General features: G+C 38.9%; 2 protein-coding genes across 6 annotated transcripts in view; one reads left to right on the top strand and one right to left on the bottom strand.

Moving 5' to 3' along the window:
* The first annotated feature begins 5577 nt into the window (after positions 1–5577).
* CCNH (cyclin H) lies at positions 5578–18225 on the top strand. 3 transcript variants are annotated; one of them, XM_023944794.2, is made up of 9 exons: positions 5578–7296; positions 7390–7512; positions 8655–8728; positions 9000–9210; positions 9522–9685; positions 11427–11497; positions 13912–14023; positions 14585–14645; positions 16440–18225. In XM_023944794.2, the coding sequence occupies exons 1-9, from the start codon at positions 7180–7182 to the stop codon at positions 16482–16484; spliced, it is 978 nt and encodes a 325-aa protein (XP_023800562.1). In that variant the 5' UTR covers positions 5578–7179; the 3' UTR covers positions 16485–18225. The 3 variants fall into 3 exon arrangements, with proteins under 3 accessions (XP_023800562.1, XP_023800563.1, XP_023800564.1); XM_023944795.2 differs by lacking the exon at positions 16440–18225 and adding an exon at positions 16206–16270; XM_023944796.2 differs by lacking the exon at positions 8655–8728 and having other exon boundaries at positions 16440–18102.
* RASA1 (RAS p21 protein activator 1) overlaps positions 17911–27050 on the bottom strand; it is a 61054-nt gene continuing 51914 nt past the window's right edge. For all 3 annotated transcript variants that reach the window (XM_086868718.1, XM_086868719.1, XM_086868720.1), the window contains 5 exons: positions 23363–23430; positions 21573–21661; positions 20711–20788; positions 19447–19581; positions 17911–18790 (listed from right to left, as the gene is read on the bottom strand). In XM_086868718.1, coding sequence (XP_086724844.1) covers positions 18707–18790; positions 19447–19581; positions 20711–20788; positions 21573–21661; positions 23363–23430 — 454 coding nt within the window. In that variant the 3' untranslated portion in view covers positions 17911–18706. The remainder of the gene's footprint in view (positions 18791–19446; positions 19582–20710; positions 20789–21572; positions 21662–23362; positions 23431–27050) is intronic.

Raw genomic sequence — 27050 nt, 5'->3', positions numbered from 1 at the left:
GACAGTTTCAAACTTCACTGTGTTTATGTATGATGGGACTGTAAGGCTCAATATTTGAAGTGTGTATATCGTTTCTTAACATACTAATGTCAAATTGTATGGGGTAGGTGGGTAGGATTTATTGAGGAGATAAGGTGATGGTTGCATATTTTTCCAATATTTATTCTAGGGTCTTTTGTGGCACTCATTTCCACAGTAACATAATAGCTCATGCCCTCATTCATCACTTTTATGAAGGTAAAAATATAGAAATTGAGATTCACAGTTGAAAAAACTAAAATATGTCAGAACTGCACCAGAGAGAGAATATTAAAATTTAGATCTCTGTAGTCCTAATCCATTGTTTTAATCCAAATTAATCTGGATCTTTACTGGAGATCAAAGTAACTAATTATTAAATAAATAAAATAATAAATAAAATAATAAATGAATGAATGAATGAATGAATGAATGAATGAATGAATGAATGAAATAATCTTAGTTTTCATTTTCAGTGTTTACCAAATAATCTCCATTTGACTGATGTACCTACACCATGGAAAATGAAGAGACAACATCTGTCATTTGAAATACTTAGAATTTTTCAAAAAAGTTTTCTCAGAGTCTCAGATCAGGAACTGTGCCTCAGTATGAGGATGTGAACATGAACTGGATAAACCTAGAAAAGAAGTGTCTGCCTCTGGATTATGTGGAATGTCCTTTTCTGAATACCTTATTCAGATGGAATCTGAATGCCCTTAAGTCATGGAAGAGTAGATGTAGTGTCAATAAGTTCAGACCACATATCTCTTCTCGCTATTACATTTTTCTTAAAATTAATCCCAGCGTCATATTGCACCAATGAGTTTGAGAGGTTTTAGTATCCGCTACCTTTTCTTACAGATGAGACCTGTTTCTAAGGAAATTATGTGTTCTAGAGTAAAGCACATGTGTGTAAAACATTCGGTGCGTTGCAGCATGACTTGGGTTTCTGTAGCATGGCAGTCCTGTCAGTAGGGAAGCCAGCACAGACTCACTTCCAGGAGCAGGCAGCAGGACAGTCACTACCTGTTCAGCCGCTGCACTTGGTGCCCGCAGGCGCCGGTCGGTCAAGGACCGCTCCCTGCGGTTCGGGAGGCACCTGAGCCAGTCCTCTCTGCCTCTGCTGTTACTGACATTTTTGTTGTAGACTTGATTCTTCCTTAGGGGCTCCCCCCAGAGCCGCCGCTTCCCCGCGGGCTCCCTTGCCCTGGAGCTGCTCTGCTGCAGGAGAAGCCCCCGAGACCCGAGATCTGCGGGTCGGGCCGGTCCCGAGCCTCTCCCCTCAGCAAGCCAGGAAGAACGTCTGATTTAGTTTAAAAAAAAAAATATATTTTTTTTTTTAGCATCTAATTTGTGCCAGGTGCCGATTGTCTGGACTGCCCAAATGTGTCAGAGATCTGCTCTCACCGTGTCCTAAAGCTGAGAGACTCTGAATCTAGGTGCTGAGAAAGGAGATAATTCTAATTAATTTACTCACTCTGTATTGAAAGTATGCTTATGTATTGGGTTCGTGTGGCCAGGTGTGAGTAGCGGCAATGGGGGAGGGAGGGCAAGAGCGTGGGGTGTTGCTTAAGGAGGTGGCTCTTACTTTTAAAGTACAATTCAGGGACACTTGGTTCCAAATAAAACTTTGCAAACATGCCACCACTGCATTTTCTGAATGTGAATACAGTTGTATGAGTGACTCAAAAGCCCAGGTTCTCAGTTTCTTAACTCCAGGGAGTTCTCAGCTTCTTAACTCATCCAGAAGTCCAGTCATGACTGTTTACCATCAGTATCAATAAATATATCTTTATGAGATGACATATTGGGAGTGAAATGGGTGAGAAGACTGGAATTGTGAAGACATTTAGAACAAAGGTCAAGAACACCAAGGTAAATCCAGTATGGGGAAAAAAACAGAGCAGGAAAAATAAGAGACAAGGGACAGAAGCAACAGAACTTTCTCCATGAATGACTGAAGACACATCAGTAAAGAATGGCAAAAATAACCACTCTTCTCCACAAAAGCCATCTTTGGCTCTTAGGCTTTATGCAAATTTGTGCTGACTCCAACAGATGTCTTGCATGCTCTCAAAAGGAATTGTGATTGCCCCATAGGAATACAGCCCTCCCCGCTGAATTAATGGAATGTTCCAAATTTAATAAACAAACATCTCTGCTTCATCATATTTCAGTTTTGCTATTGTGATTTGTGATTTCTTTGAGACTATACACTATGTATTTTTGAAGCTGTACATTGTTAAATGCAAAGCGTATTGGGATTGTTCCAGCTGAAGAATGGCTTGATTCCAAGCCTTGGTAAAATTATCCCTCTATGAGGGGACTTTAAGTCCACCCTCAAAACTAGTTATATATTAACTAGTACTAGAAAGTTCCTTGTTCTTTATGTTCTCATTGGCTAACTTTTGCTGCAATGATTATAATATTAACCATTTGTTCTTACTAGATCCTTCCCTCAGACCCCACCTTAACTCCGCCATGTCCCACAATGTATAAATGCCTGTGCCCAACCCTGTACCCTGCTTTTTCCAGCTCACCCCCTGTTGTTTGTTGGGTGTCCTGTTTGTTGTTTTTTGGGCTTATTAAAGGTTTCCTCTTCAGTGACTGGATCAAGCCTGTCTCTCTGCTTGAAGCTGCCACTATTGGGAAATCCCGACAACAGTAGCAGATGGCCTTACTATCCAGGTCAGGGCTGGGCTGTTAAAAGAAGGCTTTCTTTAGTATATAATAACCCAAATGTCACAAATTCCAAACTGTTGTTTCCGGTCCATTTCTTGCTTGTTTAAAGTCTGTGTTTCTGCTAAGGATTGTAAGGTTTATGTCCCTGTATTCCATATTAAATACAAGGAGTTATAGCTTTATATGTATAATTCGTAGTGCTTTGAATGGAAATTTTAAGAATATAGAATAAAGTTCCTTCAATGAAATAATCTCACTGATACCAGTGAGATCAAATAAAAGTAAAACACTACTTAGCAAAAGCAAGAAAGATAATTTGATTTTAACTAGCTTCTGTGCTAGGACAATTGATAGCCAAACACTGCAAAATCAAGAAATCCCAGTGATATTAATACATTCAAAGAGTGAGAACTAAAACATAATATTTAAAATATTAAATTTAGTTCTACTGATAAATTCTCAGCAGCAATAAATATAGCAAGTATTAACATCATATGAGAATAAATCAATGTGTTTTCACCTCTAAAACTTTTTAATCCTCTCCAGTAGCATCAACAAGGTTAACTCTTTCTTTGAATGTTTTAGGCTAGTGAGCATCTGCAGTGTGACTTAACAATAATGATGATAATAAAAATCAGGAAATCCATTATGTTAATTTAGTTGTATTAATTATAACTCAGCTGAAGGGCTGTACTCTTGTGTTCACACATAGTATTCCAAGAAGACACTACTAACATCAAAGTTGAATGGTTTTATGAAAGTTTATTTTCAACAGTAAACTCTACAGACGGAGCCTCTGTGCTTCAGGTACCTTTCCATTCTTAGGTGATGTGTGTGGTGCCTTTTGGTTCTTTTTGGTCCCCTCCAGATCTTCCAAGAGATTCTGATTTGCTGTATGCCCCAAACAGAAAAATAAAGATCACTTATAGCTGTTGTAGTGCATCTAAAAATCTTGGTATCTCCTAAGGGTAAAACTCACCTCTGGTTTGTGTAATGTTAGCTCCTACCTGAAAACCTTCTTTCCCTCCCCCCCCCTTCCCATTGGCTGTGACCTCCCTGCATCCCCTAATCACCCCTGCCCCCTGGTATAAGAGATAAGACCCAGAGCATTTCGGTCTCTCTCTTGCCCCGGATGGACGACAGACACTAAATCCGGGATCATTCCAGCAAGTTTGAGCCTCCTGTGTCTAGATACTTTGAGTCCGTGTTGTATCCACTCCAGGACCCCCTCCGCCGCCTGTGCCCAGAGACGAGCAGGGCTCTCACCACGGCGGGTGGGACAGAGGGGTCCCATCGGGAGAAGGATTGCAACACATAGCAGCCATGGCTGTCATAAAAACATCAGGAGGAATACCTCTGTGGTATTTGTTGATACAAGCAGGCAAATTATACTGTGTTCCATATTCAGGTGATAGATATTTATTTACACCTTCAGGCAATTTTTCTGAGAAATTGTCGAACACACCGTAACACCTAGGCTATTGGACAGCTTCTATTAGCTGGTAAGTTTTGCTTGGCTACCTTGCTACTTGCATCATTCTGAACAAATGTCCCTGCACATGACATGTTTAAAACCACCATAAAGGACAGAACTCTAACATATACATTTGAATGAGTTGAGCAACTGAGTAATAAGTCATACAGCTACTTATGATAATTCAGACTGTATCTCTAATTTCACAGCTGCCCATACATACTTGGCTCAACATGGTTCTGTATTTCACAATAAAGCTGATGTGTGTTAAAACTTTAGACCTCAGTTTCCTAAAGACCTTTCAGTTCTTGTAATTATATTTTGGAATTTTGTAAAAAAAATTATATTAATTCTGCACTTAATCAGTGTATTCAATACCATTCTTTGTAGACCTTATTACTTGCACAAAAATCACACTTTGGTATTTCTACTTTTTATTAACCTCTTTGACTACAAGATAATACATTAAAATTGTGTTGTTGGGAAAGAGGTTGTGAAAAGTGCTATTGTGAAAGAAACAACAGAGGACTAGAAAGAGTAAATTCCTGTTCATAGCTTGGTCACAGACTTACCAAAAGTTTTTCTGAGTATTTTATTATTACATTTCCAAATGTGTTATTTAAATCTGCCTTTGTCCACTTTCAGACTGAATTTTAGAAACACTAATAATTGCTGATACCAGTTAAAGAACTACAGTCAGCAAAGTCCACAGTTGTTTGGTATCCTTAAACCCACACACCTTCAAAATTTCTGAAAAGTGAAAGAAAATGGAAGTATATTTTTTCTATAAAAGAAATGGAGCCTTAAAAAAATGAAAAAAAAAATCTGCTTTATCCTCTGTACTGCTCTTTACACAAATTTCATTCCTATTCCTACACCATCTAGGGGTGATTTTGTGAAATAACATATTGTCATTCAGTAAACCTAATATTAGAATAATATGCATTATTTATTTATTCAGAACTATCATAATTAGATGCACAACACCCTTTTGACATTTTTTGTACATATGGCTCTTGAGACTCATATTTGGTCAGATTTCAAACTGTTGGTATGTTGGATGTGCTGTATTGCTGTATTTAAGGCAAAGTACTGATGGATTCAGACTTTGTAGATAATATAATTATTTTTTGTGTAGTTAGGAAAAGTACCTTTGCCATGTCTGCTTGCAAGGAATCACTTTGTCACTAAAAACCAGGAAACAAACTCTCCAACCAGTTTGTTCCATTAGAAAGCTGATATTTATTCAACGTATTGGGTGCGTGGAGATTGCTTCACCAAATATGCATATCCACCTTCAAAACTTTTCACGGTTTATACACTGTGGCAATAAATTAATGATCATTGGCTATAAGTTCCATAATTCTCTTCATTAATTAGTATTCTATCTCTTATTTGTTTGTTTTCTCATTTCACATGCTAATTAGCCTTGTTCTTCCATCTTTTTATTATCTTTCTCCCAAACAGAGAAGGTACTGAACTGACTTTGTTAGTTTCTTCTTTATCTTGAATTTCTGCAAGATGTCCTTGTGGTCCATGAATTTTGCATAAACTGTGTCCCATTTCAGCAATAGGTCTCCTTCCAAGGCTTTGTTAACATCTTCTAGGTCTGAGATCATTGAAACGTATCAAAGTGTTGATTACGCTTGTTCTAGCAGAAGTTAAAGTTTCAGTAGTTTTCCCAAACCATGTTTCCACAATACTAGCTTACAACAACCTTGCTAAATGCTGGCTACAGTGGCATATGACAGAGGGGAAAATTACACTGCTTCAGAATAATTAAAACAAGTAATTAGAAGAGAGAATTAAAAGAATTAATTAGAAAAATTATGAGAAAAGTTATGTAATTTCCCACAGTAGCTGGCACAAGGCTTATTAGTCACAGATGTAGAGAGTTAATACAAAGCCACATTAATCTCTGGCATTTGTAGTAAGCACCGACAGAGCATTAATCCTAGATAAGGATCAAACACTATTGTGTTAAAAGAATTTGTCCTCACTGCTGCATAAACTCCTTTTAAAAGAATGTAACTTACTGGGTAACACTTGTTAACTACAAGTCCCGTGACTGTCCACAAAAGTATGTTTTACATACTTTCCTCACATACTTAAAATACAAATATTAGATACTACACAGTAATATCTAAAATTCATGGCTGAAGCATGAGGCTAAGAAATTCTGCTTCCTTAAAAGCCTAATTGGATTTTATATTTAATGGTTATCTGGGGATAGCAGACTACTGAAGGAACCTAAGGGAGGAAAATCACAGAATATGCTGAGTTGGCAAAGACCCAGCCACGACCATCAAGCCCAGCTCCTGGGCCCTCACAGGACACCCCAACAATCACACCACAGGCCTGAGGGCATTGTCCAAACACTTCTTGAATCAATCAGGCTTGGTGCTGTGACCACTGCCCTGGGAGTCTGTTCCTGTGGCCAACCACCCTGTGGGTCAAAAACTTTTTCCTGATATCTAACAAAGCCGGCCCCGACCCAACTTGAGGTCATTTACTGGAGTCCTGTCCCTGGGCACCACAGAGACAGAGCAGTGCCTGCCCCTCCTCTTCCCTCCTGAGGAAGTTGTAGGCTGCTGTGGGGTCTCCTCTCTTCTGCAGGCTGAACAGACCAAGTGACCTCAGCCCCTTGGTCTCCCTTCCACACTTTCATCATCCTCGTGGCCCTCCTCTGGGTGCTAATAGTTTAATGTCCGTCTTATATTGCGACGCCCAAAACTGCCCCCAGCATTCGAGGTGAGGCTGCACAAAGTGCAATGTAAACCTGCAAGTTTACTTGAATAAAACCGAAGGAGAAACACTAAGGTGCTGATATTCCGCAAAAGTTTAAGAAATGCAGTTTTGTCAAGAGCTCGTCCTTAAAAACGAAAAGTCTGGAAAAGGAAACGGAAACATCCTTCTCCCGCGCCGGCGCTTATCCGGGCCCGCCCGGCGCGCTGAGGCGGCTCCCGGCGTGCCGCGCGCGGGCACGGCCATGTTGCGGGGCCATGTTCCACAGCAGCACGCAGCGCCGGCTCTGGACCTTCCATGGCGAGGAGGAGCTGGCGCGGCGCCGCGCCGAGGGGAACCGCCGGGCCCGGGTCAGGGCGGCGGCCAGCGGCAAGGTTCGCGAGGCCGCAGGGCTTGCGGGAGCGGGGCGGCACGGCGCGGTGCGGTGAGACCGTGGCGGACTCAGGCGCGGCTTTGCTTCTCCCAAGGTGCCGCAGGGCGACCCGGTGCTGCTGGAGCCGCACGAGGAGCTGGCGCTATGCAAGTACTACGAGAAGAGGCTGCTGGACTTCTGCGGCGCATTCAAGCCCGCCATGCCGCGGTCCGTTGTGGTAAGCCAGGCGAGGACGGAGCCGCAGCCTCGGCCCTCCCTTACTCCTTCGCTTGCTGCCTGCTTGGCTTGTTCTTGAGAGCGCGGGTATCTTTAAAGCCTCTTTTATCTTTTCTGGTACTACAGTCTGTGGACGATTTTATCATTTTTGTTTGGTTTTCTGACACGTTTAACCATTTAAAAACTTGATGTTTTACATCGTGATCTTTTGCTTACGGCTCTTAAACTCGCTTGGGTGACTGAATTGTTTTGTTTCCCTTTAGCAGAGAGTAGAAACAAAATAGTCTTAGATGGTTGATGGTAATGTTTTCTGATACAAAGAAACAACCTCCCAGTAGCTAAAGGAGACGGTCCCAAATTTGGGCTGTCGTTCAGTTGTTTCTCCAGCATTAATGCTTCTCTGACCACAAAATAAGCTGGATCATGTACTCGCAAAATATTAACCTAAAAGGAGAAACAAAATTACCTTGAACTTAGCTTGTCTTGAATGCGGAAGAGCTGAAGAATGGAATGAAATTGTGCCTCTCTCTCACTAAGCTATTAAGATGTATGATTTACATTGTCCCCTGTTAGTCCTCCCTTTTTCAAGCAGGTGTGGTGAGGAGTGCCATGCTCGAGGATGCCTTTGAAAGATGGCAGTCGCTGCCATGGCATGTTCTGTGAAGCCAGACTGATGTTTGAGAAGTAGCCCCTGCAGAGTCTCATTTTGAAAAGCATCGGCTTCCATGCTGATAAACATACTGCAAAATTTACTGATGTAAAAAGACAAATGGTTGGAATTGCACGCAACTTTCAAGATGATTTTTTTTCAGCCTTTGATTTTTATATTTTATTTTAATGCCAAATTTTTTTCATAAAGATACTGTTGGGAGTTTTAAGCATCGTTTTCCAAAACATGCTTAAAAATAAAATTATTTTGTATGGCAATCACAGTGTAAGGTTCTTGCAGGCAAAAATAAAGACTTTGAAATATTTAATGACAAATAATGGCTGTTATGTGTCTTAGTGCCTCAGTGTATCCTGTGTGCCTGTAATATATATCCAAACTTGTCTGGTTTGTGGGTTTTTTTTCTTTTTATGTACTTATATTTATTTTTTCTGAATCCATGTTTATTTTTTCCCTCCCCATTTCTTTCAATTTAGGGAACAGCTTGTATGTATTTCAAACGTTTTTACCTCAATAACTCAGTGATGGAGTATCATCCTCGAATAATAATGTGAGTTGTCAACGCTTCTTGAGTTACTTTATCTAATGGAATATTAGAGGTGTGATCTTTATATTTGTAAAGACTGGAAAACACCAAGAAAGAAAATCTGAGAGCTTAAGTAGGAGTAAAGACAAAATATGGTCAGTTTCACTACACTTTTGCCATGTTCAGAACATGATGTTTTAAAGATACACAAATTTTCTGAGCAGAACTCTTGATAGGAGAATGGATACTGCATATGTCAGTTGTTTGATTTTCTTGGTTTTTTTGTCTCTCCAAGGTTAACATGTGCATTTTTGGCCTGTAAAGTAGATGAATTTAATGTATCCAGTGCACAGTTTGTTGGCAACCTTCGAGAAAGTCCTCTTGGACAGGAGAAAGCTCTTGAACAAATACTGGAATATGAACTGCTGCTTATTCAGCAACTGAACTTCCATCTCATCATCCACAATCCATACAGGCCATTTGAGGGATTTCTAATTGATATTAAGGTAATACTCTCTGCTACATATACAGGTTATATGCCCTGTGTAGTAAAGCAATACAAGTGTGGCATGCATTGTCTTAAAAAACTTTATTTCCTTTTGTGCCTGTGATTTAAAAGATCTAATTTCTATAGTGAGAGTCAAATACCTGAAAGATAGTTGTTTTACTTGTGTCTTTAAGTTATTTAGGGTATTTTTGGAATAAAAATATGGTCGGCTACTTTTTAGCTTTATAAAATACTGTTGAATTGTGTGTTCTGAGCTCATGAACAGGAATGACTAACAGCTGCTTATTTTCCTAAATCCTTACTTTATAGACTCGCTATCCGGTGCTGGAAAATCCTGAAGTTTTGAGGAAAGCAGCAGATGACTTTCTTAACCGAGTGGCTCTGACAGATGCTTATCTGCTCTTCACTCCCTCGCAGATTGCTCTTACTGCCATATTATCTAGTGGCTCAAGAGCAGGAATTAATATGGAAAGGTAGTATTTTCTTTCTCATATTAGTATTATCTTTCTTAGTATTATTAGTATTTTCTTTCTTACTTGTTTCTTGCATAAACAAGTTGTTTTGCTGTAGACATTCTTAAATACTAGAATTTTGTATTTACTGACTGATAGCATTTGTGTGTTCTTTATGTTTTAGAATGGCAGTGGTACTGTTAATTTTTGCAAATAGGTGATGAAAGCAGTTAGGTGCTGCCTGGTTTTTATATTCCTTTGCAGAAGTTATGAAAAAAATCCCAATGACTTTCCCTTAATTAGAACAGCATAGGACTTTCAGATTCAGTTTGAGGGTTACAGAGGGAAGTGGAAATACAGTAGAAACTGAGAGTCAGCTGAAATTACACTGAGCTGACAGCTAATGGGCATGCTGTTTGGCTGCTGGAACAGTTCACTTTCCATGGATATGAACCAGGGCTAAAGCATTGCTTTAAATCAGTCTTCTCTTTCCCTTCTGTGTCCTTGCCACTGGTGTTTGTGCAGGCATTATCAAACACTTTGACAGCTTTGCTGAAATGTGTGGTTTGTTTGGTTTAGTTCTCTTAAGGACAAAACATACACTTTTCTCCAGATGAACAGCTAAGGTGGCTGCTGTAAGGAGCTGCACCAGGCATGTTTTAATACCATGCCACTGCCTGTGAGCATTTTGCATCTGGAGTGTAACACCTGCTCTAAATCCAAAAAGTTCTTCTAAAATAAAATCTTCCATCTGCTCTAAATGTATCTCAAATCTCTCTAGTTCTAAAAGAAGGAGTGTTGGGAGTATGCTCCACAGGTCTCAGTCTTCTCAGACTTCTCATTGTGTAAAAACATTTAGATGCTTACTTTGACTTGAAACTTGATCTCATTCCTAGATCTGTATTCTGTACTGCTTGGCCCAAAATTTAGAAAACCATGCTTGCAAAAGGAATTAAAATGATTTGCAGATACTGCATGACTCAATGTGTCTGAATTTTGCACATTCAGGAAGAATTCAAGTCTTTGTTACCTGTCTGCAGCATATATTTTTTATAACCTTGTTATTTACTGTTTGAGTTTTTGCTGCTAGACATGAGAAGAGCTGATGGTGCAGCTGATGTTCTGTGGACCTGCAATCAGGTGCAGCTGCAGAGGTGGTACGGAACATGTTGGAATTGGAAAAGCTGTTGCTCTTATGGTGGATAGGATAGAACTCTGTGGTTGTTGTGGGTATTGGTGAGGAGCATTGCTCGTGTCTGTTTTATCCAGGCAGTGTGCATTAGCGTTCTTTCAAAAGAGAAGTTCGATCTCATTGGGAAAAGGAAGGGACCCATAGGCTCATGCAAGACAGTGTTTAGTAATAGCTTTCAGCTGCCAAAAGAAGCAGGCCTGTCTTGCAAGCTCTGCTGTTGGTCATTCTGAAAACCACCGTACTGTTCGCTTGTCCTGTGGGCATATTGTACGATAGTGTGATGTTGTCACGGAATGTTAAACTTAATTTGACTTAGCTTCATGAGTGTTAGAAATGTCTAATTTGGCAGCGTTATTTCTATGTGGTTGGGGGAATACTTTTGTCACCTTCTTACTGTGACAGATTTGCTTTTTTATCACTTAATACCACTTAAGTAAACAGTTCTTACTTGTCTAATTATAAAGCTCTAGGAGATGTTAGTAAGGAATGATGCTTTTTTTATTAATTCACAATAATTGCCACAAATTATTATGACACTTTAAAATTTTATTCTTTCATGTCTCTTTGCAGCTATTTATCAGAAAGTCTTATGCTGAAAGAAAACAAATCAAGCTTATCCAGATTACTAGATGACATGAAATGTAAGTAAACATTGGAAAAGTCTGATAAAGAGTATCTCGAAAGGAGGAAAAAACATCTTCCAAATTACAAAAGCTTTAGATAGAAAGGTGTGCTTCAAAGGGTTCTCTTCACCTTAAGGCATGCGTAAGTAAACTGCAGACAATAGAACTAACTACCTAGCATGTGGATGGAAGGGGAAAAAAGACTGAGACAAAATGAACAAATAAGTTAAACAAAGGCATATGAACAAATTAAATAAATTAATAGGCAGAGAACCTGCCTGATGCTTTCAGAACATACATGCTAGTCAGTTGATTCAAAAGTAAGAAATATATTTTGAGAACTAGGTAATGGTTTCTGTAAGACAGAACTAAATTGCTTTTTAAGTCACAGTATCTTAAACATTAGAGCTTCAGGCAAAGCCTGAATATAACAACTACTACCACTAGAAGGTACCTTTTGTAAGTTAAATGATTAATGTGATATGCCAGTATTCATACTGCACATCTGTTTTGCAGTTATAAGATGTCTCAGAAGGTGCTTTGCCTCATTATTGTGAGAAATGTGTGTTTTACCAATATTAAGAATACTGCCATGGTTTAGCTGAGCTAAAAGGGAGTATAGTACACTGGTTATTACCTTTTGAAAGGTGAAAAGGTTGTGATGTGAAATTCCCAGTAAATAATCAGTTACTAAATGTGTTAAGCTAATGTATGCACTTCAAATGGGAGTGGTGGCAGTGAAAATAGCCTGGCTGACATGAGCAGTGAGTGCACCATACAAGTAGACAGGATCTACAAATTCAATTTACCTTTAATTTTTAAAACTTAAGTTGTCCTTTACTTTCTGGTCTTCTAAAACTGAGTCTTCAGACTTCACTGCTGAGATGGAAGGGAGTGCTGAGATCACTTACCCTTTACTTCAGTTATTGTGGATGGTTGCTTTAGCCCAAAGACAGCTCATAAGATGGTTTGACGGAAATTTTTCAAGCATTTGTAAAGAACTTCTACAGAGTACTGGTGGTAGAGGGGAAAACTTGTAAATTTAATTTGCAATAGTAAAAAGACTGGAACTTATGTTTTTTAGGACAGCAGGTACAATGTTGATTGCAAAAAATACCTGGGTATTTTGAAGTTTGTTTGCAGAGTAATGTGAACTCTGCCTTAAGGAAATCCAGCATCAGTGATGGTGGAGACTTGTTTCAGTGTAGTTACAGTGAGGGAAGGAAGGATGAACTGTTGGCTCAAGGCTCACTTTGAGACATAAACAGTACTCAGCCACACTAGAGACTGGATAAGGTTGTGTGATTCACAACTGTGGAGGGTTGGCCTCAGCTGGATGCTAAGTGACCGCCGAATCACTGACCTCCCTAGCTGGGCAGGCGAGAGAAAAGAAAATAACAAGTTCATGAACTCAGGTAAAGGCAGGGAGAGTTCACTCACCAGTCACTGTTATGGCCACAACTGGGGGAAATTAACTAATCACCAGTCAAATCAGAGTTGGGCAATGAAAAGTGAAAACCAAATCTTAATAATACATTTCCCACCCCTCCCTTCTCCCTGGATTCATTTTCACTCCTGAGTTGAATCTTCCTGATTCAATTCTCCCTCCAGTGCATGGGGACTGTAGGCAGCTTACCGTATGTTCCCATTCCTTTCTCCTCACTTCTTCCCCTGCTGCAGTGTGGGGTCCCTTCCCAGAGACAGTCCACTACAAATTTTTACAACTTAAGTACTTCCCACATGCTGCAGTTCTTCATGAATTGCTCTAACATGGGTTCCATCACACAGGAGGCACCTCTTCGGGAATAGGATGCTTCAGTGCAGGTCTCCCATGGGGTCACAAATCTTGCCAGTAAACCTTCTGTAGTGTAGGTTTCTCTTCCCAACTTGGTATATTATATAGTGTGGTATTCCCAAGTGGTCACAGCCTCCTTTGGGCACATCCACCTGCTCCAAAGTTGTCTCCTCTACATGCTGCAGGTGCAGCTGCACGCTCCACACTCCTGTTGACCTCCATGCAGGGGCACAGCTGATGCACCAAAAGCTGCAGGGGAATCTGTTTCAGTGCCTGGAGCACCTCCTTCCTCAGCTTCCTCACTGACCCTGATGTATGTCGGGCTGTTGTCATGTATTCTCATTCCTCTTTCTAGCAGCACTTACATGTTGCACTGGCATTTGGGTTTTGTCCTTTACATCTTTTACCACAGATGCACATCCACTGTCACTTAATAGGCTTGGCCTTGGCCAGTGGTTGATACATCTTGGAGCCCTCTGGCATTGGCTCTGTTGTGCATGGGGGGAGTCTCCAGCAGCTTCTGACAGAACCCACCCCTGTAGGCCCCCCACTACCAGTATCTTGCCATGCAGACCTAACACAGAAAGGCAGAGCAGAAATTATCTGTGTGCTTACAGCTATGCTGTTGCCATTTTAGCCATGAAAAATCTCATCAAAAAATATGAACTGCCAAGGCCTGAAGAGGTTGCTGCTCTAAAACAGAAGTTAGAGAGGTGTCACAGCTTGGACCTTGCATTTAATACAAATCCGTAAGTATATCTTGGATGTGGTTAAACAGGCTGCTGTTTTATTGGCATATGAACATTAATATTTTCTTACCTGTGTGAGTGATGGAAAATGAAAACCCTTAAATGTTCACAGATTTGCCTGCTTGCTGTATCTACTGGAAGCTGAGATCCAAGACTCAAAGTACTGCTTTCAGTAATACGTAAATAGGTTCTTTAGTGCTGATTCGCAGGGCGAGTTGACTATTTTATAACACAAAACTGGAATACTGGGTGGCTTCTAAGGTGTGGCCACTTGATGCTGTATGTAATGAGAACTAAGGCCTTTAAAATCAGGTGATTAAAAAACAATGCTCTAAAGGCTTAAGGTTTTCTTAAGAATTACATGGATGGCAAAGAACTTCCTGATTTTTCTTTTCTTTCCATTTCACTTCAATATGCACCCTGAACTTCCAGCAAACTGCATGCCAAGGCTTTGGTAATTTTTTTATGGGACAAGCATATCCATAATGTAATCCTGGGGTCAAATAAAGAGAGTCTTAACTTATAAAAATACCTAAGCATTTCACTTTTCTTCTGGATTAGGAAGAAGAGGAAAGGTTATGAAGATGATGAATATGTCACAAAGAAATGCAAAATGGATGAGGTCAGTAAACCTATTTTTTCCTGGTTTTTGTCACCGTTAATGCAAAGACAAGTGAATAGCTACTGAGATAAACTTACACATCTGTAATATGATTTTATTTGTTGCTCAGACTGAACCTTTTTCAACTTTTTTCTTCCACTTTAAATGAGCCAGATTTAATACTTACCTGCATTTGACAGTGTTCTTGAACACCCATCTTTTATGGAGAGGGGAATGAACATGCAGGCCTGCTGTTTCTTGTGCTTTGAAAGTTCTTATTTACTTTATTTGGTTTCTTGCTCAAAGCAGTGTAGTGTTGGACAAAATTTGTGTCAAAACAATTTGTTAAAAAGGCTGCATAAGTTATAAAGGGGTAGCTAGTACTTTGCATTGTAAGACCATATATAAATAAGATAGAAATAAACTGATGAGGGTGACTCAACAAACATAAACAGAATTAAGGTCCTTCACATCTGAGGTGAACACCTTCCAGAGCTTTTGTCTGTAACATAGACAAGAAATTGGAGAGAGTCCATGCTGGCAGAGGTGAAGAACACTTTTTAACTGGACTGTGGCATTTAGAAAAACGTGCTAACATCTGAAGAGGGTCACCTCTCAAAATCTAAAGATAAAATACAAGAATTGTATCTCCTGCTATTAGAGGTTATCATAGTATGTAGATGCTACAGTGTAAAATTAAGATCTAAGAAAATTATTTAAACAAGATTATAATAAAATCAGCATTGAAGGTATATTCCAACAAAATGTGGCCAATCTTTTGATTAGTTTTTATTCCAAATGCCAATCTTCAAATGTATATTGAAACTGGGAACTCTATAAAACAGGCACTTGGAAAACTTCAATGACTTAGAAAACAGCTCCATATAAGCTTTGGAGGTTTCACTTGTTCCCTGCCCCAGTTTAATTTGTATTAGTTAGTCTGCTATGGTTTGGGACAGTTTTGATTTGGAGCTTCTTTTTAATTCTTATCGGTAACTATTTTCCAAAGGAAAAACCTGATAGGATATTCACATAGCCTACAGCACTTAATGATAGACTCTTGTACACTGCCAGAGATCCTGAAACTCAGAATTTTTCATTACTGATGTAACTGAATTGGGTTTCTACTTGTGTAATTTCATTTTTAGTAATTACCACATGAAAGAGCAGATCTGAGCTGGCTGGGACATAAAGCAGAAAGTGTGTTAAACACTTTGGAAGCTTTCAGAGTAAGCAAACTGGTCATACCTTATTAATGGCTTCATTAATCCTACAGTTAGCTGACACTGGACTGTAGTCTACAAGTGCACAGTCAATTCTGATCTGTTTCTAAGATGTTTCTGGATTTAACTGTTTGCAGCTGAAGGTTAGTATCAGTATGAAAGCCAGAAGTGGTATGGCGAGCTCATCAGTTTGAAATGATAGAAAAAATATACAAGGTAATGGTTGAGCACAGATGACTCTGCTGCGAAGGTGACAAAGCCATGAAAAGCACAAGACATTAGTAGAAAGTGCAGTATGAACTGTTTAGGAAATCTCTGCATAGTTATCCAACGTGAAGTTCATGCTTCTCTATCTCAGGTGCTGAAAAGGGGCTGCTAACATGATTGTGTCTGTGACTGTGTCTGTGACTGTAAGCACAGGTATGGATAACTAGCTTTAAGGTTAAAGGCCTGACTTGCCCCAAGTTAAAATATTTTTTTAGTTTTCTCTTCATGGAATCTGTATGTTCTTAAATCCAGATCATAAGGAACACATCACACACCACCACATGCAGATATCACTCAAGGTGTTGTGTATTTTTCCTTTTATTAGGAAGAGTGGACTGATGATGATCTTGTGGATTCAGCATTACTTTGAAGGCAGATGGACTCCTACCACTGCAGGCACTACTGTCTGGCGTCAGGTGTGACTCTACCTGCCACAGGTTCCTTATGTCATAAAGTCTTTGTGCTTTTAATTTTTACCTTGTCAGTAAAGCTTTTTACTTTCCTAAAATAGTAGGATGTGATTCTATTAAACCTTCATCCATTACTGATGGTCCAACACTACAAGATTTCCTTCAAGAAATCTGGCCCTCGGTTTTGGTTCAGAAACAGTTTGATGTGGCTGCAGTGTACTGTTAGAGCACCAGCTGATTTATTTCCTTTCCATACACCCTGTTAGAGATCTACAATACATACACCTGTATGCAGCTTTGGGTGTTCCCCAGTTTCATTCTCTTTGCTGCATTTTGTGTGTAAAAGGTGGATTAGGTAGACAGCTCTTTCTTCCATTTTGTGTTTTTACCATGTAGTGTTGCCTATACCAAAGCAACTAAATCCACAAAATAATCCCTTTTATACACTCTGTTAAAGATCTAAGTAGGACAGATGGAAAGGTCTATTTTACTTACTCCTCTGAGATGCACTTCAATAGAGGCTTGGCAGGGTTGTGGGACAATCCTAAGAAAAGACTTCTCTAGTAACAAGGTCTTGCAAACAGGTGTATTGTCACTATGGAAAAGCATGACATATGTCTGCCCAGTGCCATACATGTGATATTTGGGAGCTCTCACCTTCAGGAAGCTGTTCCAGCTGGAGACCAGGGCAACACAGTGTCTGATTTTACATGACAGTGATTTGGCAGTTCTGATAGATAGGAAAAACAGTGTAGGTGTTATGAAGGTTTATGGCAGTGTTCATATGATAAAATTACTTAAGTGGTTATCTCATTAATCTTGAACACTTTAAAAGTCACTGAATCTTTTATTCCCTATTATTATATCACTGCCTAGAAAGTAGCACATGATGATGATGAAATGCACTCTAAATGAACAGCATATTTTATTTTTCAAATTATTAAACACTTCATGGCAATGGGTAGGGACACCTTTTACTTGACAGGGTTTCTCCCAAGTCTCATCCAGCATGACCTTCAACACTTCCTGGGATTGGGGCTTCTCTGGCACTCTGCCAATGTGTCACCCCACTCAAGGGAAGAATTTCTTTTTATTAAATCTCAGCCTACCCAAGGTGTTTCAACATCTACTTTCTCACCCAATGATGTACAAATTAAGGCAGAGGGACAGGGTACTGTTGTCTGAGGACTCACACTTAAAAAGTGACAGAGTGTGAACACTTGAAAGTATGCCGCCAATGCCAACACTAAAAAATTTCCACAGCAGCCAGAGTTAGCCAGTTTCCATACAGCTAGATATATGCAGCTTGATTTATTTCAAAAACTTTCCACTTATAAAAATAATATTTATGCTAAACTTACAGTACAAAAAAGACCAAACAATACCTATTTTATAAAATGGTTTAATGAATGCATGCATGTCTGATATAATGATCAATAAAATTACTGAATTCAAATTATTTACTGTTGTAAACATTTTACAAAAGCATTGTGATTTATCTGGATATACAGTTCTTGATGGAAGAACTATTCAGACTGAATCAGTGGCACATCAAAAAAATAAAGCTGACAAGACCCATTCTGCATATTCTCTTTCAACATCATTCCAGCAAGAGAAACAGCATGGTATAAAAAGTGTACAGTAAAGGTTGTTCCTACCATAACATCAAATTCTGTAAATAAAAGTTAAAAGTGGTTGAAACAGTCAAAAGTCAATTATTGTAACCAGTCAGAAATTACAGTAAGAAATGTTATCCAGTTATAGATGGTTGTCAGAACAACGCCTTTCTTCTCATGTCAGTTGATATAATTCTTTTCCAATCAGACAACAGAAACTTTGGCAATGAAAATGGAAATGAGGTGCTGAAAATTTCAAAGTCCTAGACACAGTCACAGCATGTTCTCTGCAGAAGGTGAACTGTACACCAAGGCTCAGAGGTTGTGAAAACTGTTTCCAAGTGGAAAAAAAAAAAAAAGTGCAAATGTCCTGCACAGATAGCTTAAAAAAAGCTGCTGGTACAATCATTCACCAACAGGATCTTTGTTTTCTTTTTGCATAGTTCACTCATCACTGGGAATGTGACAGGGTGTGCTATTTTTGGCAAGAGCAAGAAGAAAGTGATACTGGTGAGAGTTGCCATGTTGGGCATGCTGGATCCATGCAGAATTCAGGTAGAGGGCTGCTACCTGATGTTGTTAGACACGGAATACTGATTTTGTTTTTGTTGTAGCAGTTCAGTAATGGCCAAAAGCTTCTTAAGAACATGCTGTAAAAGAGAGTGAGTCAAGTAAAACTACATGTTAGCTACTGGAGACAGAAAATGCCTCTCTGAGCAGCATTTTCAGCATCAGCCTACCAGACCTGTGACTCAGTAGTTTAAATATATTACTAAAAAGAAAATGTCTGATTCCCTAGCCAATAAGGGTAATCTTAAAATGATGTTATGGATTTTGACTCCTCTCCCATGGATCTTCCTGTTTCTTTGTAGTTAACAGGAAAGTGGAGGAATTGTACAGCTAACACACTGTAACAGTTTACCAGCAGTTTGCCAAGCATACAAGTGCACTGGCAAATGAGGAAGCAGAAATAAGGTATCAACAGAAAGCTAAAGAAAGTGAATTTGGTTCCCAGCTGAAAAAAAATCCAAATCTGAAAACTAAGACCCACAGAGTCTGCCAGGAGACAGTAATTTTGTGGATTTAAGGCTTCCTCCAGAAACTTAAAAACTTAAAACCACCCAAGCCTAATAGGTTTTGCTGCATAAGGGAACAAAACTATGGATTAAATATTTCCTTCACAGCTAATAACCTCCCAGTGAAATACATCATCAGTCATATTGCTGCAGAAATACCACAGAACAATCCCAGTACTGAAGTGTAACTCAGGACACAGTACCCCTGCCTAGGATTTGTGTTAACTCACCTGCATTACCCCTCGCTCGTTGCTGAGCGTCCGGAGTTCATCTGAGTGTGCCACACAGATCTCGTGCAGGGCCGCCAGGTCACGGGAGAGGTCAGTTCGGGAGTGCTCTGCAGTGTCTGGAAGCTCAGGAACATTCTTCAACAAAATAGAAGACAGCAGATGTAGGGTTCCAAGACCACTTTTGGTCTTTCCAGCTAAACCTTCAGTCCATCCTTCTATAGTGAATTCTGGCTTTTTACTCCTCTTCAGATGCATGTGTTTTGTGAGTATACTGCAATTTGTAGTGCTAGGAGGATTCTTACTACAAGATCTGGTATTGCTCTGCCTTTGAGCTGACCAGAAACCTACAGGTAGCATGTGGAGACTCAAACCCTCTGAATGAAGGGGAAATCCATCCATTAAGAGCTTTTTTTAATCAAAATGAGAGAAGAGCAACAAAATTTAGCAAAATCTGCTGTTACCTATCAAGTAACTCATTAATCTGATGATAAATCAGTAATGCTGTAATTAAAACAGCAGAACCATCCAACAGGTATTTTCAAACCAACAGTTACCAGAGACCTCATGTAAAATCTGTAACTTAAAATTGATGTATCATCATATGCAGAAGTTGGGATTTAATCAGAAAAAGCTATCTGGGACTTACTCAAATGCCACACTAACTAAGTATTCTGAGATGTCTTCTAGGTCACTTCTAAAGGATTAATTCAGGATGCTTAGGCACTTTTTTTTTCATCTCACTTTTTAAAATGAATTCTTTGATTTAAAGTATGTATATATAAAACATGATGACCTAACTCCTGTTACAGCTACCACATACTTTAAAAGGACATAGTGACAGCAGTTCACTTTCAAACTACAATATGTAGAATGCATGGTGTGAAGCTTTTGCCAGTACTAACTGAAACTCAACCTAATAGTTTTTAAAGAAAAATTCATTTCAGTCTCTGGTCCAAACCATGTGACAAGTTATATATAAAAGGTAATGGTTTAAGAACATGTTTTTGAAAGGTTTGTATTTTTTACCCCAGATTTCTAATCTCATAGAATCTGCTGCAGCTTCTTAAATCCATAAAGTCTTATGGTTTTAATTCCATATGATAGACCAGCAATTTTTAAGTATTAAAAAAATGTACTCAGATAAAAGCATTCAAAATTATGTGGGAGCTGGTGCATTGCTGAGCTAGTTAGTAAGATGTGGAAAAAAATTTTCATCTACAGTTCTGCTATGTAACTTCAGCAAATATTTTTTTAAATTACTTACCCCAAGTTCATCCAAGAACATGATCATGCGATGTTTGTTGCTCTTGATGAATGGATTTACCCCTTCCATATATGGCTCCTAGTAATTTTAAGAAGTATTCATTAACAAATCAGTGCCAAGATAATTGTCACATCTGAGGTGAACACAGTGCAGTCAGGCAAATGACACTGCAAAGAGAGTATGTAAATTGGAATAATGTTACCTTTGTTTCAAGTGTATTTCTAATGACTGGTGTGCAGCCAGTCAAAAGGCTACAGAATTTGGTATTTTCTTGTTTTCAGAAGATTGAGAACCTGTGATTCAGAATTTTTCTTATGCATACAGATACAAATTTGCATCAAGGTGAGCGTCTCTAAATACCTGTTTACAGTGAACAGATGCTCTATGTTCAGAAGTATCATCAGGAACAAGTGTCTTCTTTCCTGTTATGTCATTAACTCTTACATTCCATGTTCTGTGTGTCAAAGAAACAACTCTCTCATGCCAGCCAGAAGTCATGTTAATTATGCTCAAATCAACAGATTTATTTTTAGCAGTGTTTTAGCCTGGAAACTGAGACCAGTCACTGCTGGCATTCTCTTTGTGTTTTAATAAAAACTTTATTGAAAGCTTGGGCTTATTAGTGCAATAGGCACACTTGACTTACAGCTTTCATTATGTCTAGCAATATGGTAGTATAAACAGGAGAACTTCTAAGTGCTCCAGCACAGAAAACACCAATCTAAATGCAGAGTCACATGGAGGAACACATACATTCTGCATGAGAAAATAGCAACAAATTTTTTGCATGCATTGAACAGGAACATATGAAAAGTGTACAGGAAACACAGTTCGAAGTTATCGTATGTACAATTACATTCACCTTAGCTCCAAATTCAACCAGATTTGCTAAATTCTGCACAGACTTGGCGACCAGCGTCAGTGTTCTTGCAGCAGTGGGAGAAGGAGAATCTGGCAGGAATGCAAAGTAGAGAGTCACTGGCCATTGCATTTAAAATTAACAGCAGTCACATGAAAAAAAATTCTTTTCCCATTCATATTCTCATAGATTCTTTTTTAATAAAAAACAACTCCATGTGAAAGATGTCACTTGGTAAAATATATTGCTTTTGTAATGTCCAAAAGCCATGTTAATCTCATCATCTTATTTTCTGTAATACTAGCACAGAGAAAAAGAAGGCAAAATAAGTAAGTGTTATTAAGAGTCAAGTGAAATAACCATTTGCTTAAAACTTGAATTTTGCTGAAAGGAGGATTACGTGTTAAAACATTTACCTTTGAAATTAAAAAAAAAGAGGAAAGTTTACATTTTCCTTTTCTGCTTATACCCAAGTAAGTGGGCACTGACAAGTTTTACTTTTAAGTTACTGGCAGCAGGAAAACAGAGTGAATGTTACATGCAATTGTGGCCTGTATTTCAATGAAACTCTAGGCTGTAATCAATGTGACTATAAACACTTCACATTAACCACTTAAGTCAGTAAGAACTTCCTTTTCCAAGAAGTGATATTACCCAGCAGTATCCCGCAAATACTTTTCTCTCCAGTTAAGGTACATGGCCTGGTTGAAAGCATTCCACTGACAGGGTTTTAGAGTTATATGGCCTGTAAATTTCTCTTAACAGTAGTCAAGAATTCTAGCTCAAGGTAACTCAGCGGGATTGTAATGGACAAGCTCAAAAGGCATTACTCCAATTTTTAAGTAGTTTTTTTTTATACCTGCAGTCACAGTGCAACCCAAGTTAGGAGGTACCTAACTTGCAAACTGTCCAAAGATAATAAAATGACAAAGAAATTATCACTTGTTCCAGGCCATGTTTCTCAAATGCTTTCTCCAAAAGTACAGAAATGATTACTGTGTGAGAGAAAAGAGCTTCATTTGACATAATCCTCATTTAGTAAAGTTTAAAGACTGATGATAGAAAACATGCCACATTGTCTTAGAAACTATCTTTGAATAAAGAAAAAAGTTTTTCTGAATCAGATTTTTTTATTTTACCCTATGTTTCCTATTTCTCATCCTTTCTGAAGGCCATGCTTCTCTCATCTTTAAGATTCTATATTTAAGATCAACTGTATTTAATGAGTCTAAACACCATTCTAGTGGCTGGAAGCCGTCTAAACAGGACATTCGAAACAAATTTTCAAGAATAATTTTCTAGGTGCACAAATGTATTCCAAGCTTTGTAGGCACATACTAACTTTATGAATCTTGTACATTTCAGAGATACCACTGTCTTCAACAATTAACTCTGGCATTGCTCAGTACTGAAAGTGACATCTGAAGTTCCCAAAATTGAAGTTTTCACACTGCTAAAATACATTTAACCATGCTAGACTTGACTCAAATTTTATTATTAAATATCACAATGGATATCTTTTTGGACTTTATAATTATAAATTATATTATATATTATAAATTATATATTTAATAATTAAATATCCATTTATAATGGATATAATTGGGGATATCCACAATCAAGCCTTTGAAGGTGAAAAGTATATATCCTAAGTAGAAGTCAGCCAAATTAGGTGGATAAGTTGACTTGAAACAGCATTCAAAAAAACTTCCTATTTTGTTACAATAGATACTGTAATGATTTCATGTCTCCTGCTGCATAAAGTACAGATTCGATCTGAAGCACATAGTCACCTGAGATGATATTAAACATCCGTGGGTTCAGGATAGCAGGACAAATCAGTCGAAGAAAAACGAAGCCACTGAAATGAAATAAAATTGTGTTTTGTTCAAAACCATTAGAAGATTAATATAAAATTACATAATCTTTCAGGAATAAAGTTAATGTGGGATCTTGCTGAGACAAACACCAATAAACTAGCCTTTGCTCTGTGAAAATACTAATTAAGATCATCATGCTACAATTCTATGAACTGCAGTGAAATCTGAAAGAAGAGGCACACTGACTTCCCAATAAAGATGAACTGTTGAAATCATGTAGGAAGAAATTAATTGCCAAGTAATAATGAAGCCAATCCCAGACCATGCTTGCCTCAAAAACGAGCTGCCCTTGGTCTCTGACCTGGGCTTCTCCACTATATCCTATTCAAGTCATCCATCTCACAGCCACCCACTTTCCCAAGCCACTGTAAGCTGGAGCACCGGAGTGGATGGGCAAAAATACCTCTCTTGGCACAACACACCTTTGGGTCAGCTTCAGCTGATCCATTATCCTGATAATACACTTCAGTAGAAAAATAAGGGATCTGCTACTTTCCACCATGAAAGAATTGCTGCCATTTTATAAGCTGGAAAAAGAGTCCTGTGTTCTAACTGCAGAACTAGGAATTCATTCAACAGGAACCCAGAATAGGCTTCAGTAGCATGAGAAAAATCTGTCTTCCTGTTAATACTGGAGGTAAAAATCATCACTCAGGTTAACCTCAACTTCAGCTAATTGCTGTACAATGAAGTGACATACAGACCAATTAAATCCATCTAAAATATCTAATTTTGTCCTTGGACACCACCAGCAGGCTGGACTTCACCACAGCAATACCAGAGCTTGACTCCTAATGACAGGAGGAAGGGAACCTTGCCTGTTGTAAAGTACACAGGGCAATGCCCGCACTTCTTTAAAGTGACAAACAGTAGTGAGGTTGATGCACCCTCTGTAAGTCCACAACACCTAGTATGTTCTGTTATAGATGTATCTTATCTCTGTAAGATACACAGGTTATGGGCTGGTAAAAAACAGAGCTTAAGCTAAAATACCTTCTGGTTAGTAAGAATGCAAAGCTATGAGTCAATAATTAATTTTGGAGTCATGGGACATGCACCAATCACTTTTTTAAAGTGCCCAACTTTGAAGGCCAACAAGGTACACATGTAGCAGAGACCCTGCTGATAGGGAAGATCTGAAGCTTCTTATCTTTGTCAACTTGCCTAGATCAGGAATGAGCAAGTATCTGTATGGGAGTTTTAAACCAGAGAGAAATGGTAGCACATTCTGATTGACATGATAGAGAAGATACCCAAATATTAAAAAATTGTCCATCTGGCTCTGAATAGTAAATAGCTTTTAAACCAGTAACAGTGCAATGAAAAGTAATAAACATCATGGAAGGCTGTGAAGTCACTCCAGAGAGAAATCTCAAGTATCTGATAGCAAAAGGTTCTAAAATCTTAGAAAATTCGGAGACTTAGAAAGAAAGTTAGGTTTGGAAAGCCCTGGGGAAAGTAGGCCCTGAGAAATGTTAGGCCCTGTGTTTGCTGAAGATCAGGTCAAACTGCACCTGTGTAGTCAGTATATGACAAATGATATAATTGTTAGATGTGATTAGATATAATTATTGTTTAAAGACCATGAGGAACAATGTTAGGGGGCTAGGGAGGATCACGAGAAATCCATGCTTGGGTAAAAACAATGCATACAATAGAACAATGTAAGTTTAATAATTAATATGTAAGTTGCATAACGATAGAGTATAAAAACATGTTCAACTCAAAACCAAATCGGGTCAGATTTGGGTATGTGTACCCCTGACACCCAGAGCTCTTCAATAAAGCACCTTCATATAATCATTCCGTGATTATGTGTGATCCTGAATGCTAACATTTTGGCGACCCAGATGGGACCTTGTGAGTGCTGCTGAGCTCGCTCGCGACCCCATCATGCTCCAGTCATCACCGAGGGATTCTCAGGGAGCCCATCCGGCTGCAACCATCTCTGCTGCTCACAACAGAGCAGCAGAGCTGCTTCTCCCCGGGAGAAGAGGTAAGGTGCTTTGTTTTGGTTTGGGTGCCTGCCAGTTAGATGCGGCGAAAGCTGCGTGTGGTTGGGCTAAAGGAATTCCTCTTGGTATTGCCTAGGCACTGTCCATAAGACAACTGTGAAAGCATTGCAGGTTCGGCATTTGGTGTATTGTAGTTGTAACATGGAGAAGGGTTTTGGGCTGCTGTGCTCCCATACCGGGTTACTTCTCCTCTGGGGTGCTTATTAGCACATTGGAAACAAGGTAACTTTGGGGAATAATTACATAAGACTAAGATAATTTCGGCCAGATCTCCCACAGAAGAAGACCCCAGCAACCCCGTCCTGTCTGTTGGTAGCTATAACCTCTTATCTCTTTCTTTACTTTGTTTTCCTTATCTCTCTCTCCCCTCTATCGCATAACCCCTGTTGTTGGCACTAAAATAAAGGTGCATTATTGTTATGATTTAAAACTGAAATCCCTTTGTGTCCTTTTTGCACTCTGAGATCAAACAAACCTCTCACTCGCATTAGTGAATCGTGACATCTAAATTGGAATCACGGACAGGATTTCTGACAGACAGAAGGGGCTGCAGGTTTGTTGTGCGGTCTGTATTAGGGGAAAGACGTTTTGCTCCAGCCGCACCCAGCCCGACACTCCCAAAAGAGTGAGCGGTGTCTAGAAAGCAAGGGGGGCGACTCTGATTTCCCGCAAACTGCACATGCCAAGGTAAAAAGCTCCTCACGCTCACTTGAGAGCTCTGCAGAATTTCACAAAAGATCTCTTAGTGCAAAAGGGCTGGACTGTTTTTGTTGTGCATATGAATTTTGACTGCTTGGTGCAGCAAAGAGACAACCAGAATTTTAAACTGAAGGACTGCCTCCCAAGCAGATTTGGTCTTTTTACCCATACAGGGAAGCAAAAAGTTGTGTGTGTGTGTGTATAATTTAAGTTTATACCTCCCTGTAGTGGTTTTTCCCTTCGTAGAAATGACTGAAAACGGCAGTGCAGAAGTTAAAGCTGCATTTTATGCATGTTGTGCTCTGTTAGCTAAACACAATGCCAGACCTTCTCCAGGAGGGAAAAGTTAGTGCTTAATATTGGTTTAATTTGGAAAATGTGATTGACAGAGTATGTTCTTTACAACATGAAACAAAATTTAAACTGGGCAAAAATAAAACTGTACTCTGCTCAGTTTTGGGAACTTGTCTTACAGCAGCTATAGAAACTCACTGTAAGTAAAGAAGTGAGGAAAAAACTACAATAGACTCCCTCCAAAACCTAGTTAAAATTTTGCAAAAACAATTGAATGAAGAAAGAAGTAAGATCAATCTGTTGCGAGTAGCTGTCCATGATAAAAATTTAAAAATGCTGACTTGCTAAAAGAAACAAGAGAGGGAAACCCCTCTCATTAATCAAATTTACCCTCAAAAAGAGCTAACTTGGATAAAATTGTGGGGAACACTGCTGTCCTAGTTTAAAACCTCTAATTAAAACAGAATATAACTATATCAATGGCAAGGATCTTGATCCGCACATAACCACTAGAAATAGAAAAAAGGAAAAAAAATAAAAGAAAAAAAAAAGAAAAAAAAAAAAAGATAAATGAAAAAAAGGGAATACGGGTG

Source organism: Cyanistes caeruleus, chromosome Z (genome assembly GCF_971803275.1).
Source record: "Cyanistes caeruleus chromosome Z, bCyaCae1.hap1.1, whole genome shotgun sequence".
Lineage (NCBI taxonomy): Eukaryota > Metazoa > Chordata > Aves > Passeriformes > Paridae > Cyanistes > Cyanistes caeruleus.
Note: the sequence above shows the minus strand (reverse complement) of the source record. Positions and strands in the feature narration are given on the sequence as shown.

Coding starts and splice junctions, on each gene's coding strand:
- CCNH (XM_023944794.2), top strand. CDS start 7,180: ATGTTCCACAGCAGCACGCAGCGCCGGCTCTGGACCTTCCATGGCGAG. Junction 8,729..8,999: donor TATCATCCTCGAATAATAAT/GTGAGTTGTCAA, acceptor TGTCTCTCCAAG/GTTAACATGTGCATTTTTGG. Junction 9,686..11,426: donor GCAGGAATTAATATGGAAAG/GTAGTATTTTCT, acceptor GTCTCTTTGCAG/CTATTTATCAGAAAGTCTTA.